Here is a 16,030-nt window from a genome sequence, read left to right on the forward strand (position 1 = left end):
GATAGGTGTGCTTTGAGATCCAGTTAAGAGTAAAAAGAGTTTAGCTGGAGCCTCTCACACTTGTGCTCACTGCTGCGAGACCCCTGGGACTTGCTCTTCTCGCGTCCAGGCATGCTGGTGTCGATTCTTCCAAAAGCAAAAGCATGTACCTCCTTCCTCCCCAGCCAACAAGGGCTAAGAGCTTGTGCAGGTTTTTAACCATAGGGACTGAAAACAGATAGTTCTGTCAGATTTGTGTCCCAGAGCTGGGAGCTGAGGAAGGTAAAGCCACTGTGCATGGGTTTAGCTCCAGTGCAGAGTAAGCTGCTTGGTGGAAGTCTTTGCTCTGATGGGGGGAAACACCATTTTGGGGATTTTTTTGGGGGGAATCTTTCTGGTTATGTTTGAACTTTAAAATCTGAAGCTCCATGTCTCTCCTGCTGTAACTTCAAACAAGACCCAACATGAAGTTACTGATTCACAGGTAGAAATAATCTTAATAGGAAACCAATGGGTGAGCTTCTGCGCCTCACCCACAGCTGTGCGGAGCAGGTAGAGATGCACATGTGTGTTCCTGGACAGGGAAGGGTTGTACACAGCATTTTCCACCTTGATATTTAGGGAATAATCCTTCCTGAGGACGGACGTTTTCCCACATGGGAATAGCAGAGGGTGACAGTGGGAACAGGAGATTGTGACAGTGGATAGAGCAGCTGGTCAGCGCCGAAGGAGCTTGATGCTCATGTTGCTCTGAAAGGGAGGATTGTTTCTTACAGATTCATGACACAGTGTAGATAAAAGTGCCGTTAATTGCTGTACTCATTGTTGTCTGCTGGATGAGGCAGGGTGAGTGCTGAGGGTGCGTGACTGCACCCCGGGCTCGGCTGCCCGAAGCCTGTTATCAGCTGTTATCGCTGCAGTGACCAGCGTGGACGCAGAGATGCTCTGCTTAAAGCGGTGGCCCTAAAAAGACAGCAAGTGACACGTCTGCCTTTCAAATGGCTTTCGTATCCCCAGTTTTATGGGTTAGAGGGGCAAGCGTATAAAAAGATAAGATTAAATGTAAGTATGTCTCCCTGCCATGAAGTTACGTGTCCTTCTCGTCAAGACAGATTAGCTTGGGGGATTCAGTGAGTTAATTCCTTCACCTCGGGAGACCTGGATGTCCGAAGCCTGCTCAGAGCACGTGAAAATGAAGAAGGTGGTTTAATGTAGCCTCTCCGGGAGGGCTGTTAGCACCGCGCCGTCCCCTTCAGCGGGGCAGACCCTGACCTCTGCAAAGGGAAAGGCTCAGCCTTCACGTGCCAGGAGTTGCTCAGACTGTGCTGGCAAAAGCAGGAATTGTTTTTTCAGGCTTATGTTGCACCACCATCCCACAAACCCCCAAATTACAGAGTGGGAGGGAAAAAAGGATATATTTCTAAATTTGTAGCTGAGATAATTACTAGAAACTTGAGTCATACTTAAGAGACAAAGTTTATGTCATGCTCCTGTAAAAGATTCCAGCCTTCCCTGGTGATTGGAAGTTTTCACTCGTATTTCAGTGATTAGGTTGTTAAAAAACATAGTTAATAATAGAAAGTCTTGATAATCTTTGTTCTGAGTAGAGTAAGTATGGAGATAGGGTGCCTAAAATTAATGCAAACATCCTATTTGCCTATTTTTAAAAGTTCTGAAGAGAAAAAAAGGTGTTGCACAAGTGCTCCTTGTAGCTGGATATGACTGGGACTGTATCTGCTGCTGTGTGCTTGCAGCCTAACATACTGATTTTGATTTTTTTCTCCTGCTTCTTGTGCCTCCCCTGTGAGTACCTGGTAGGTGAAGGGTTGGAAATACACCCACCGACACCACACACTGGAGTAAAAATTGTAAAAAATGCACCGTCTCTCCAGTTTCCATGGCTGCGTTCATGTCAAATGTTGTCTTTTTGCTGTATTTTTAGCAATTTGCAGTTTTCTGTGGTGTTTCTGGAACGTCTGTTAAACTGTGAATGTTTTTATCCTCTTACAGACGTGGCTGGATCCTGCCAAAGAAATAAAAAAACAGGTTCACGGTAAGTAGATCGAATTTATCATGTGGGTGTGTGTGGTTTCTCCCTGCTTCCCTAAATAAGCATGGTTTTGGCGGGGCGATCTGGGGGGCCTAAGGGTGTCTGGCAGGGATCAGCACAAGTGGAGGCAGTCTGTACATCCCTTCTCTTCTTAAGTACTTAGTGACGTTCTAGATTTAGGAAAAAATGCCATTTCCTTGGGAAAACATTGCTTGGGCTGTGTTTGCCCTATGCAAACCCACGCTGTCCTTGCTACCGTGTGATGCTGAAATGGAAAATTTGTTCCCTGTTGGAGGATGGGAAAACAGGTGTCAGTGAGAACCATTTAAATCTCAAAGGAGGTTGGGAGAGCCTGACCAAAATTGTATCCTGTAGCAGAGTGGACTCTGAGGCTGTTTCGAGGTCCAAATAGGGGTACTGGAATGATAAATGCCTCGAGTAGTATCAGGGCAAATACCAGATGCTCTCCAGAGTTGTATTTTAAGGTCTGCTGGCACTGAATTAGTTCAAGATGAGGGCAGTGTCAAAGTTAAATAAATTTTAGAGTCTTCTGTTTTCTCTCAGGAGCAAGTCTGACTGCTTTGAAAGTAAAATACTGTTTTATGAAAGTAAAATACTGTTTTACGTGTGCTTCTGGTGGGGGGCGCAGAACAAGCATGTCATTAAGTACAGACTGGGGGGAAATGCTGCAGGGCTATGGAGTAGGAAAAGCTCCTGCTCTTCTCAACTTCTCTTTGAATCAATAGCAGGATGTGTGTAAAGGGCATGAGCTGCTCTGACTGTGCTGTGCAGGTAAAATTCAGCTCATCAGTGCGATGAGCAACCTGCTATGGAATGTGGTCCCCTGAGACGGGTTAAATGGCAAATTATTTGATTTTACTTTAATACATGTTTACATATGAATATGTGTACACCGATGTATGTTGGTTTAGGTGACCTCTGCTACCTAAAATGTCTTTTTGGAATAACCTGTCATGAACCGTGTATAATGAAAACAACATGCCTTGTGTTTAATCCCAGTTATGGTGTTGCATAAGAAATAAATCCATGAATGCTACGTCCCCCCTCCTCCCTGTTTGAGATTGTGATAAATCGCTGTCCAAGTTAAGCTCAGGCATCTTCTCTTTCTGACATAAATACTGTTTTGAACTAGTGTTAAAGGGCGCAGCAGGGGGGAGTTGTAACTGTGAAAATGACTTCCAGTGCTTAATGGGTTGGTCAGGACTATTTTCTGTGGGTAAATACGATTATTTTCAGGAAGAGGGAGTAACCCCTTCAGCTGTGTCACCTAGACTGTCCATACCACATATAATGCCAATTCTAGGTGTGATCATGTGGATTCTCGCTCCAGTTAATGCCTGTAATGGTGCTGTTCAAGGTTTGAAACAAGCTGTATTAAAGCATTTAGGTCTGGACTTGTAAAGCTCTTCCTGTCTCGGTGCTTGCTGGTTTCATCCAGAGATTGATGCTTGTATTGTGCGGAGTTTAAACTGTGCTCTGACCACCCGACCACAGTGCAGTAGGCTGCTGAGGGAATTAGCACATCTGCTCTTTATGAGAAATTTGAAAATTGGGTTGAGTGATAAAACAGTACTACTCCATTAACTTATAGCACACGCCTGACCTCTCTTCATGAATCCTTCTTTTCAATCAATGAAAAAATACGTAATTCAAGGCTCTTACCAATGAATTTAGTTTTTTTCACAAGTTGTGGTTTGTTCATGTGTATTTGCCTGCCCTGCTTTGTTTTCTCCTGTAAATGAAATTGTATCTTACACTGTCTGCTAAGCAGCAGCCAGCTGTGCGAGCAGACAGTATAAAATCACTAATGATCCGCTGGCTGTATTTTGAAGATCAGATTGGATATTCCCAGCTTTTTTTGTAATGACCATCACAAAGCTGTTCTGGTGTGTTTATTTTTCTCAACCTCTTCTTTGTAATTGCAGGAGGCCCCTGGGATTTTACCTTCAATGTCAAGTTTTATCCACCGGACCCTGCACAGCTGACGGAGGACATAACCAGGTGAATTACCTGGGACTCTTGCTGCCAGCCAGGGAGCTCGCTCAGCAGAGCAGTGAATATTGAATAGAAATTTTTAATATTTGGGTGTTTTTCCATCCTTTGGCAAGGAAATCAGATGTCTGAATGGTTTGGACGGGGTTTTGTTTGGTTTTGGTGGGTGTGTGGGATGCTTCCACTTTCCACTTGAAGTCCACATGTGTACAGCAGTGTCGTTTATAATCCTGGCATGCATATAGAAAAGTAAATTTTTATTTAAAAGCGAGTTTTTCTGATTGTAAGTGTCCTGTACTCACTTTGCAGAGTGGAGGTGACTTCAAGTCCTCCTGTCCTCCGTGCTGTTTACCACGGGAATATTAACCATAAGTAGAAATTCAGGTAGAAATTAGAAACAAGCATCATGTTGCATTCATCAGTGGCATTAAAAAAGAGATTCTGTTGGATCCTCAAGTTTCTCTATGCTCTCTGTAAGTAGTATTTTTCTTCCTCCTCTCCCCCAGGTATTATTTGTGTCTTCAGCTTAGACAAGACATCATTATGGGGCGGCTGCCCTGTTCCTTTGCGACTTTGGCTCTGCTGGGTTCGTACACGGTCCAGTCCGAGTTGGGAGACTACGACCCTGATCTACACAGCCCAGATTACATCAGTGAATTTAAATTGGCCCCAAACCAGACAAAGGAGCTCGAAGAGAAGGTTGTGGAGCTTCATAAAACATACAGGTAAGATCTAGTGGCTGGAGGAGTTGTTTGTGCACAGCAGCCTGAAATAATGGGGCGCTTTGGTATTTTCCCCACCTCTGCTGTTGCTTTTGGTCTCCTCCTGCACCAGTTTTTTGATGTTGGCGACAGAAGCTTTAGCAGTATGGTGTGAATTTTCAGCTACTGAGAACATCAGCTTTCTAAAAAAGTTCTAATACTTTATAACAAAATCTTTCTAGAGGCTGGAATTCTTTTTTCCTGCTTGAAGAAGAAACTGTATTTTCCGAAAGCAGGTGCAAAGTCTTGCATTTATCAACAGGTGCTCTTTTTCAACAGTATAGCTGTGAAAGTGGGTTTTAGTTCATGTGAAAATACAAAGCTTGCTTTTTTTAACCTTGCCCTTCCTCTTATTTTTTATTTGTTTTTAATATTTGCTTTGGGATTTATGTAATTTTTGGATTGCAGTCTGGTTGGAGCAGATCTTGCCTCTTTGTGTATATGCTGTAGCCTGCAGCACGTTTGGGGTTTTCTGCTGTTGCATTTAATGAGTAACACTTTTTAACATGGAAGTATTCCAGATGATGCAGGAGGTGTAAACCTGCAGGTAGGTGTCCTCCTCGTGTTTCCCAGCATGGGCATGACCTGGGCAGATGTGTCTTTTCAGGTAGGGTTGAAGGACCCTTGGGAGTCCCCCTGGTACCCGATTAAAGGGTGACAGTAATCCTCATCTTATTTTGAGCTTATTTTCATAGATGCTTTCGAGTGCTTGGACTGCAGAAGCTGTGTGGGGCTGTGTGCTCGCCAGCGCACAGGGCTGGTGTGGAGAGCAGCCAGCTGGCAGCTTCTGCACCCTCACAGAGAAACATTTGGGGTTTAGGGGGGTTAAAAACAAAAAAAAAAAAGCCCATAAAACCACTTGGTGATACCAAGGTCTTCAACTGGCAGCCCCTTGACCTGTGGAAAGCTGCTGGTTGATGCACTAATAACGAGAACAGAGCAAAGAGGAGATCTTCTCGCAGGCGGACGGCAACTAATAACCTGAGTGCAGTAGGGAGGGGTGGACGTGTGCCCCCAGCTGTGACCAAAGCTACAATTAACACCTCGCTCAACCCTGCAAATCAATACTCTAAATTGATTCCCCTCCATTTGCACTGAGAGGAGAGGAAATGAGGGAAAATAAGTACCAGGCCACTGACAAGCTTCATGACTGGAAGTCAAAGGCCCTTAGCTGTGCTAGAAGTGGCAGATCACGTTGCTGAATTATTCATGGCTTCATTAGAAGGATACTTCAAGGTATAGGATGTAGTTATATTTAACCTGCTCGTGCGTGCAGGAGGGAGCAACGTGTACCCATTTAATTTCTGGTCTGTATTCTGTGAACATTAAACTGCCAGAGGGTTTTCAGTGGGAAAACTCTGCTAAAGCGTGCGCTGCCTCTTGCTGCTTCATTTGCAAAGCACAAGGCACATGTTGGAGATGGCGACCGCTCCTGGATCTTTCCTAGAGGATTGTCCTTACAGTTGTCTTTGTCTGCCCTGCCTCCTACCACTAAAACCATTATTCTCATCGCACACAAGATGTGTCTGAGTGCTCAGTAAGGAAGACATCAAAGCAGGGGACAAAAGGAAATGTATACAACTGAATACTCTCCCAACAGAGCTGTTAGATGTACCTCATACACCAGAAACTTATTAACAAGGGCACTTCAATAGTGTGGCTAATAGCCTCCATTATCAGGATGTTTCTGTTAAGTGAAGTTGTGTTGCGTTGCCCCTCCTGCAGGCAGGGTACCATCTGTTCCCAGAAAACGTCTCATTCATCTGCTCTGCCCCAGTAGGATTCGCTGCCGAGTGGTCTCAGCTGTTGTCCTTGTGTTTGGTTTGGAGAACAATAGCTGGGTTTGGGGAGGTCCGAGGCAGGAGGTCTGGGAGGACAGTGCCTGTCACCCTTTGCCTTGGCTGAATTAGTGTTTCTTCTACTGAATCAAGTTCTGTGCCCCTTACTGTACTTCCTTGCTTTCTTCTCTAGTGTCTGTACAGCTCCACAAACATAAAGTGCATCTGTTTTATGAGGATGTTTCAAAGCACGAATTTGTGCATTCAGAGTAATTTAATAATTTGTCATCTGGGCACAGATTTGTTTGTATTGAAAGCAAAAGAAAATCTCACAAGTAAATGGTTTTGTGAAGTCTGATCTGTCCCCTCCTAAAAGCAACAGTTAGGGGAATACCAAGTCCTTCCACTCTTTCCCCAGATCCATGACTCCAGCCCAAGCAGACCTGGAATTTCTTGAGAATGCAAAAAAGCTGTCTATGTATGGAGTCGACCTTCACCAAGCCAAGGTGAGAATCAGCACGCGTGCACCTGCCTGTAGATTTTGTAATTTGATTATCCTTCCCTTGAGGGAGCAAGTTTACCTGTTTCAGGAGGCTCCTTTTGGAAGATGTAGGAAGCAAGCTGGCTACTGGTACAGAAACACAGACACACAGCAGAAGTGCCTCAAGCACTGTTGCAAGTGTTGTAAGAGAAGTGATTCTTGCCGACTGCTTATTATTTATATATGACAGGAAGCTTTGCAAAGCTACTGATGTAGACAGGTCCTTGCTGTGAGGAACTTAGCATAAGGCTCTGAGCCTGCAAGGTGAGCCTGTCTGCTCAGGGAAATGCAGGCTAGACTCTAGACCAGCCTTTTGAGCAAACAGCGTCACGGGAGAGATCAGCAGGAGGGAGGAGGTTGTAAGGAGAAATGTGAAGGAAAAGCAGGCCTGGCCCTGGCTGCATGGGGAGCTGGAAGCTGAAGTCTGGGTGGTGGGGAGGTGAATTTGGGGGAAGACCAAAGGGGTAATTTGGAAGGCAGACATTGACCTGAAACTTGTAACTCTGACACTGCTTAAATCCTCATCTGCTTCCTCAGGACTTGGAAGGAGTGGATATCACTCTGGGAGTCTGTGCCAGTGGCCTTCTTGTTTACAAAGATAAACTGAGAATCAACCGCTTCCCTTGGCCCAAAGTCCTGAAGATTTCCTACAAACGCAGCAGCTTCTTTATTAAGATTCGGCCAGGGGAAGTACGTTCTGCGTTTTGTGCTCGTGTCTTCTTTAATTGCCTTTTGATTATCAGCAGCGTGTATGCTTCACTAAGACAAAGTGGGGGGAGGGAGCAAGCTTTTCTCTGGGTGAGCATCAGAGGGTTTCTGATCTTGGCTTGGTATTAAGTTCAGGTAGAGCCCGCTGACCTTGCTGAAGCTGTAAACCAGCCGGTGACAGTTTAAACAACGTGTCATCCAGCACCACCTCCTGGCACCGTGTGGTATTCCCAGCATCCAGAGGAAACCGGTGGGAAGTTCACAGTTGAAATTGGGAGAGGACTAACTCCTTTTTTGGAAACGGGGCAAGACAAAGGCTCTTTGTCTCACTTTCATTTAAAAAAAAAAAAAAAAAAAATTAAAAAAATACAGACATATACCTTTTCACTCAGACTGCAGCAGGCAGGGGGTGGCTGCCCCGAGGCTGCCTCTTGTGAACGGGGAGATCCCTGGAGCACCCTGGTCACTGGAAACGCAGTGGGGAGAGAGGCTACAGTGGGGGTCTGCCTCGTTCTTCCTCTTCTTCCTCCTCCTGCTTCAACTGCCATGACACAGCCTTGCAGGGAGGTCAATTTTTGACCCCATCCCATAGGTGGGCAGTATGACAGGGAGGGTAAGTGAGTCTGAATGGCTGCAAAACCCATATCATGCTCCTCTGCAAATCCTGGTGCATCCTGAGAGATGGCCCAGGCCTTGTCTTTTCTTGGACCCAAGCTCCTCCTGCACATTGTGCAGTGAGTTCAGCTGCTCTTGGGCTAGACCAGCAGTTTGTGCCGCAGCAGAACAGATCGATGGGCTGGGGACTGGACGCCTGCCACATTTATTTCTTGCTATGCCTAAATAACTGCTATTTTCTGCAGCAAGAACAGTATGAAAGTACAATTGGGTTCAAGCTACCAAGTTACCGGGCAGCGAAGAAGCTGTGGAAAGTATGCGTTGAACATCACACGTTTTTCAGGTGGGTTTTCTAAACAGTAGGCTCATCCTGAATAACTAATGCTTTAGGTTAGCTGCTGAAAATGAGCACTCCTTCAGCGTTCCTTAGGGTTTCGCAGAGATTGGAGTGAAATGGTTGCAGAGACATGAAGTTGTTTATATTGAATAAATTTCTAGGCAGCTTCCACTTCATAAGATGCATAAGACAGAGGTCTTGTAGCTTATGTAGATGTGGGGCTTATTGTTAGTGTGTTCTGTTTTGCTAATCAAGTGTATGCAAGAGGCTTCTTTAATTGGTATTTCAATTCCTCTTTACCTGACACTTCCTAGATCTGGAGGTACGACTTTTTAAATTGTGCGTGTGCTTTTCAGGCTGACTTCCACCGAGGCCATCCCGAAGAGCAGGTTCCTGGCACTGGGCTCCAAGTTCCGCTACAGCGGCCGGACGCAGGCGCAGACGAGGCAGGCGAGTGCCTTGATCGACCGACCCGCTCCCCAGTTCGAGCGGACGGCAAGTAAGCGAGCCTCCAGGAGCCTCGATGGAGGTGAGTGTCTGGTGCCTCTTCCCTCTTACCCTCAGCAGAGTGCTGAAGTACTCCTTAAACACCGCCTAAATTCCCTGCTTTAAAAAAAAAAAAAGCATTACTTCTCACTTTAATACAAAGGCCTGGATTTAAAGTGCAAACCGATAGTAGTACTAGCAACAACTGACTGATGTAGAAAGGATGTAGGTGGGTGCTGAAGGCTTATGGCGAAGTTCTGGTTGTAAAGATATTTCCTCATTCAATCTCAACGCATTTTACTTTTAGAAAATCAGGAATTAAGGTATTGTAGGATTTGTTTTGTTTAATGTAGCTTCTTAAATTACATAGTTTTCCTTGAGGGGGAGATTCTTTGCCACAATTGTTTGAAGCTTTTTCAGTGTCTGCTAAAGCAAAGCTAACGTTGAAGTTTGTGGCATATTGATCAGGTGGGCTCGTCCCTGATATTTTTAAAAGAGCCGGATAGCAGCAGGCTAGAGGAGGTAAGGCATGGAAGGGGGAGTGCCTAAATTTGCTCCCCTTGATCTAGACAATGGGGTGTCTGTAAAATTAGGATCCAGAGAAAGGGGAGAATCCCTTTGCACCGAGGGCACCTGACAGAGCAGGAACAGTGTTGCTTTGAGCCCTGAGGTCATGCTGCAAGCCAGAACGGAGCTTGGCTGCCCCAGTGCCCCGTGGCCAGCAGCAGCCAGGCTGCTCCTGCTCCTGGTGCGGGTTTATACAGGGCTTTGTGACACCCCAAGCCGGGGCTTCATGCCTCAGGGCCAGGAGGGAAGGGCTGCTTGGTTTGAGCTCCGTACTGCAGCAGAGCAAAATGCCTGCTTGCCGGCAGCTTGGGGGTGTGAGGTTACCCAAGCACGACCCAACCCGTGCTGTTGGTTGCCCCTTGGCCATGCTCTGTAGATGGGGCATGACCCCAGATGAGTAGAGAAATCCCCGCTGTAATCCCGCACCGGAATGTCAGAGCTTGGAAAAGAGCAGCCTGAAAATGTAACACTTCTGTCCCCGTTGAAGTCTGCAGCCTTTTTCCATCTGCTGTGTGGGCAGTCGTTAACATGTGCCCCATTTCTTCAGCTAAACGTGCGACTCAAAAAGTTGAGTTCAGAGCCGTAGAGGAAGAGAAGCAGGAGGAGGTGGTGGTGGTTGAGGTTCCTGAACCAAAACCCGTGGATCAGATCCGAGAGAAGACAGGTATAGCTGTGGTGGTGGCTACAACTCTTCTGCAGCGTCTTTCCTATCCTTTACATGCTTGTTCCTGACAACTCAAAGTTTCACCAAATCTGGCGGCTTTCTTTTTCCATTTCTTTGCAAGAAGAGTTTCGCAGTCAGAGGACAGACAGCCCAGCAGAGCCCTGGCTCTGGGAGACTCGTTAAATTTCTGCATTGCACCTCGTTAGACTGTCATTCTTGTGGGGAGGTGCAGAAAAGTTCAGGATGTGGTGGCATTTGAAAACTGTCTCCTTATTAAATTTGGGTGTTTTTGTAAATGTGGATTAGAAAACTTTAAAGTTTTATCTTGAAACTTCTTGTAAAGCTTCTGAAATTCTTCATCCTGGGACCTGCTTGCTATTTTTAAAGTGTATTCTGGGTTTTTTTCGGGGTTTGAGAAATGCCACCTGTTCTGCTACATCTAGCTTATATTTCTCTTAAGCTAGGTAGTATTAATAAATATTAATGCCCTTAAGAGGTGTGTAGGTACAACAGCATATTTGAATACTAATAAGCGTATCGCAGCAGCAGTGTTGTCAAATATTTACAGTCTTCATCACTTAAACAGCGAATGCCTGTGGTGCATTAGGGCTGGAGATAATTCGTATGCAAATGCCTTGTGTACTGCTCCACTTCCCTTCTTGCACCCTGATTTTTTTACAGCGTGCTTTTGACATCACTGTTTCTCTATATGAAATCCAGATCAAGTTTTCATGAAGTAGTGTGACAGACTGGCTCCCTACCCCTGTCTTACCTTGAATTCTGCCTAGTCAGCATCGCCTGGCAGGGAAAACCTGATGCTGTAAAAACAGAAGGTGGAGAATTTAAGACACCAGAGTGAATGGCTGTATGTTCTTAATTTTTAGATTTGAAGTTGCTCATTCAAGTATATTTAATTAAAGCTGCTAGTTTTTGTATAGGTTTTTATCTAGAGGAGCTTGGGTGTGTCTTTCCTGGGTTTTTCCAGCCAGCAGCTGCACCTCCCCAGACTTTGCAGGCAGAGCCGGGCCTGGTACCGCACTCGAGAGCCGTTGGCGTGTCCCCGTGTACCCCTTCCTGGGCAAGAAGCCTGCAAAGCTTGCTGATTTTTTTTTTCTCCTCTCATCCAATACACTGCTGGGCCTGGCAGCACTAAAAAGACCGATGTGCAACTGTGTGTGCAAAATTGCTGTTAAGCTGCCTGGTTTAAAAACCTCCTTGCTGTTCTCAAGGACGGGGGATCTCCTCTCGCTCTTTCCTCTGCTGCGGCAACCGTTGTGTGTCCACGTCACCCTCCAACCCCCTCTATTAATGCATGCAAACCTCTTTCTAGCCAAACACACTCTTGAAGCTTTTGAAATGAAACCCATTGCAGAGGAGGAAGAGGAGGAGGAGAAGGTAGAGGTGGTTAAGGTTCCCGTTGCCAAGCCAAAGTTACCGGAGCCGTTGCAGACGCGGTCAGGTACAGCCGCAGCGGCGTTTGCCATCGGTGTGGCTCCCGCGGCCGCCCGTGCTGTCACCTGCTGGGTTGAAGTGATGCAGTGCTGTAGGACAGAGGTTGCGTTGTTTGCAGTGGTGTTCCTTGCCATTAAAATCCCACTCTGCTTTGCAACTGTGCTGTAGTACACGAGCGCTGCTTTATCGGCGTGTGTCTCTGGTTGAGACGAGGAGGTGCCGTGGCTTGGCTGTGTGCCTGCGTGTTGAAGTGAGTGTGCAGTGGCCTCTTAACACTCCGCTGTTACTGTCCCTTCTTGTAAGGTTCATTCCCCTGAGCTGTAGGAATGTGCGGTGCCTGAAAATCAGGTTGTGAGCTCTGGGACTGCTGGAGGTCACCTGCACTATGCTGGTTTCCTTTGCCAGGGAGCCGCTGCCTTCCCTGCTTGGGGTTTCTTTTCAGAGCAACTTCACTGCAGCAGACAGATCCACGCTAATCATAATTAAAAGCGGAGTTGGTTAGTCATTGCAGGAAGAGGAGATTGAAGCCGTGGAGGGAAGTAACTGGGAACTTCACATGTTTTCTTGAATATTATGAAAAATACTAAACCAGCCCCTGCACTTCAACTTGAGGATATTCCATGGGACAGGCTGCAGCAGAGCACAGAGCAGCCAGTGTCAGACCCGAGCACTCCTGGGGGTCCCCTGCTGCAGCTGCCCCTTCTTCTCATTCACCTCCTGCACTTTTTCCTCCTCTTGACACTTTTGTTCCCAGTAGGGACTGTTTTCTTGCCCAGGGCGATGATGATTGATATTTTATATCTTGTATTTTGGAGTAGTGCTTTTTACTGTGGTTAAGTTGTCATGTGTCAAAATAGCCGAAGATAGTTAATCAAGAAAATGTAACTAAAATAATGCAGTTCTGGACAGAACTCATCGTTGAATGGCAAAGGAAAAGCTTGGTATCTGTTGTTACTTTTCCTGCGTGTCTTGATGCTCTGAAGCACTGTGAGAGAAGCAGGAGAGGCGGCTGTGCAGATTTACTGATGGCAGTGTTTCCTTTGCTACTTCATCTTCGAGGTGGCATTTTAACACATTCATAACTTTTTTAGCCAAACGTGCTCTTGGCAGTGTTGAGATAAGCCCAATTGAAGAGGAGGAGGAGGAAGAAAAAATGGTGGTGATGAGAGAACTAGAGCCGGTCTCGAAGGAGTCAGGTACCACGGCGATGGCTTTGCACACCCGGCATCCTCCTAATCCCGACTGTCCCTGCCATCTCACCGTCCCTCTGTGCAACCTCTCCGGTGGCTGTCACTGCTTCCGTGGCATAAATACACCAGGACATGGCACCCGTTGTCCTTCTGAGAGGATAATGCAATGGCTGGCTCACAGAAATGAACTGCTATTCTGAAGAACAGGGGAGATAACGGAGACAGCAGTGGTGGTGTGGGTTTTGGGGTGGATTTTCAGCAAGACCTGGTGTCCAGGAGTTTGACTTAAAAGTATAATTTCAGTCTCTGAAAAATTGGTGGTTTTGCGCCTCCATCTTGTATGTTTTTGGCCACATGGATACTTTATTCTGTACAAGTTTTATACACACAGAAGAGATGCAGTTACCTTTTCAGTGAAACAGGAATTCTTACTAAGCAGTTACTTAAAATTACAATTTCTTCTCTAATGCCAAATTTTCTAGTGTCTTTGACTAGCTGGATGGACACTAGTAACCTAGCGTTGGCTGGGGTAGAAGTGCCGTTCTTCAGGGGTTGGGGTTGGCACTGGCGCTGTTTAACATCTTTGTTGGTGACATGGACAGTGGGATCGAGGCACCCTCAGCACGTTTGCTGACACCACCGAGCTGTGTGGTGCGGTCACACGCTGGAGGGCAGGGATGTCATCCAGAGGGACCTGGACAGGCTGGGGAGGTGGGACATGCCAACCTCATGGAGTTCAACAAGGCCAAGTGCAAGGTCCATGTGCAGGGGCAATCCCAAGCACAAACACAGGCTGGGTGATGGGTGGGTTGAGAGCAGCCCCAAGGAGAAGGACCTGGGGGTGTTGGTGGGTGGAAAACTGACTGTGAGCCAGCAACGGGCACTCACAGCCCAGAAAGCCACCCGTGTGCTGGGCGAGGGGGGGGATTCTCACCCTCTGCTCCACTCTCATGAGACCCTCCTACAGTGCTGGGTCCAGCTCTGGGGGCACCAACATCAGAAGGACACGGACCTGCTCGAGCGGGGCCAGAGGAGGCCACGAAGATGCTCGGGGGGCTGGAGCACCCCCCTGTGAGGATTGGGGGGCTGAGCTGGAGAAGAGAAGGCTCTGGGGAGACCTTAGAGCGGCCTCCCAGGACTGAAAGGGGCTACAGGAAAGGGGGGAGGGACTCTTGATCAGGGGGTAGGGATAGGATGAGGATTAATGGATTTAAATTGACAGAGGGCAGATTTAGATTAGAGATAAGGAAGAAATTCTTCCCTGTGAGGGTGGTGAGGCCCTGGCACAGGTTGCCCAGAGAAGCTGTGGCTGCCCCCTCCCTGGAAGGGTTCAAGGCCAGGTTGGACGGGGCTTTGGGCAACCTGGGCTAGTGGAAGGTGTCCCTGCCTGTGGCAGGGGGGTTGGAACTGGATGGTCTTTAATGTCCCTTCCAACTCAAACCTGTCTGTGATTCCATGAATATTTTGGAGATGTTGGGCTCTTCAGGGATTAGGAACTGTCTGGAAATACATGAGTCAAAGGAGTAGGCAGTTGATTTTGTGTGTACCTAGTGCTTGTATTTAAGACCGTCATCCTCTGGAAAGATGACTTTTTGGCAGCATGTTATTCATTTCTGCACTGTCACTGATCTGGAGATGCTGGGTATCTTCTCGCAGCGCTGCCTTGGGCTGCAGCAGGAGATACTCATCTTGGACACGCAGCCCCAGCCTGCTTTGAAACCCACCTGGAAGTTGCTGTGAAGTTTTATAGAGCAATTCTTGTTGATTATTTTTTTGCTGAAAAGATTGGGGAGATAGGGGAGAGCCTCTGTTGCCCTTCCAGAAGCTATCCGTTTCTGGTTGAGGAGATGCCAGTGAGTCAAGAACTCACTTCAGCTGTAAGTGTTTCTATTTTAACGGCTGCACTGGGATGGACTTCTGTGTCTGTTGTGTGTGAAGGACCCAGAAATTGATGGCACAGTGTCAAAAATAGATTTGCCTTTCTGGTGTGGCTTCTCTGCAGAGTGCAAGCTTGCTTTTTGTAAACCATCTGTTGTGGGGTTTTATTTTATTTAAACCATAAAGAAAATAATCTCAACTTTCCCGTACTAAATGCACAAGCTGCTTTGCTCAACATCTTTATTTCTTTTCCCTTCTTTCCTCTTCCTCCTCCCTTTCTTTTTACACGACAGCACTATAATTTGGAAAGACTTTGCCTAGCGCTTCAGAAACGCTGCCTGCTCTGACCCTTGTCCCTGTCTGTGTCTCTCCCTCATCCTCAGCAGTGGCCGTGATAACCCCTGAGAGGAGCCCCCGTCCCACCTCTGCCCCGGCCATTGCTCAGAGCCACGCTGCAGAACCAGTCCCAGCTAAGCCCGGTGTGAAGGACGCGGTCGCTGCATCTAAAGTAGAAAAGGAAATAGTGAAACCTGATGTGAGACATGAAGAAATCCCACCGGCGAAAGCCAAGCCGGAGCCAGCCGATGCATCAAAGGTATGTCAGACCAGAGCCTCTTTGGGAGAGGCTGTGCTTGTGCCAGGCTGAAGCATTGGCTCTAGAAGCCACCCTGGAGCAGCAGCAGTGTGCCCCTTCCCCTCCAAGGCAGCAAGGGGTTTAATCCCCCCCCAGCACTGGGTGGGAGTGAGGCACAGGGGGGTCTGGGTCCCAGCGAGATCCCAGCCCTGACCCTGGGGGTGCAAGGAAGGAGGAGGTCCAGGGTGGCTGGGTTTTGGTGGTTGCAGTCCAGCTAAATGCAACTTGCTGATATATGGTTAAAAAAACTGGCAAGAACTGCACATACACACGAGTTGATGGTACTTGAGTTTAGGGCTCACCCATCGCTAGGCTGTCTCTGCTGATTCCTGGTACGGCAGCAGGAGCAGTTTCAGTGAAATCAGTGATACGGATCT

The 16,030-nt window shown here is 47.1% G+C and overlaps 1 protein-coding gene across 34 annotated transcripts in view; it reads left to right on the top strand.

Annotated features, from left to right (window-relative positions):
* The window catches only part of EPB41 (erythrocyte membrane protein band 4.1), an 87,647-nt gene that overhangs the window by 42,368 nt on the left and 29,249 nt on the right, over nt 1-16,030 (top strand). For 20 of the 34 annotated variants that reach the window (XM_074807283.1, XM_074807287.1, XM_074807284.1 and 17 more), the window contains 11 exons: nt 1,990-2,032; nt 3,976-4,051; nt 4,549-4,767; nt 7,000-7,087; nt 7,660-7,812; nt 8,691-8,788; nt 9,139-9,311; nt 10,383-10,499; nt 11,830-11,958; nt 13,043-13,147; nt 15,403-15,614. In XM_074807283.1, the coding sequence (XP_074663384.1) occupies nt 1,990-2,032; nt 3,976-4,051; nt 4,549-4,767; nt 7,000-7,087; nt 7,660-7,812; nt 8,691-8,788; nt 9,139-9,311; nt 10,383-10,499; nt 11,830-11,958; nt 13,043-13,147; nt 15,403-15,614 (1,413 nt within the window). The remainder of the gene's footprint in view (nt 1-1,989; nt 2,033-3,975; nt 4,052-4,548; nt 4,768-6,999; nt 7,088-7,659; nt 7,813-8,690; nt 8,789-9,138; nt 9,312-10,382; nt 10,500-11,829; nt 11,959-13,042; nt 13,148-15,402; nt 15,615-16,030) is intronic. The other 14 variants (XM_074807291.1, XM_074807292.1, XM_074807295.1 and 11 more) reach the window with 5 other exon arrangements.

Source organism: Strix aluco, chromosome 26, assembly GCF_031877795.1.
Source record: "Strix aluco isolate bStrAlu1 chromosome 26, bStrAlu1.hap1, whole genome shotgun sequence".
Lineage (NCBI taxonomy): Eukaryota > Metazoa > Chordata > Aves > Strigiformes > Strigidae > Strix > Strix aluco.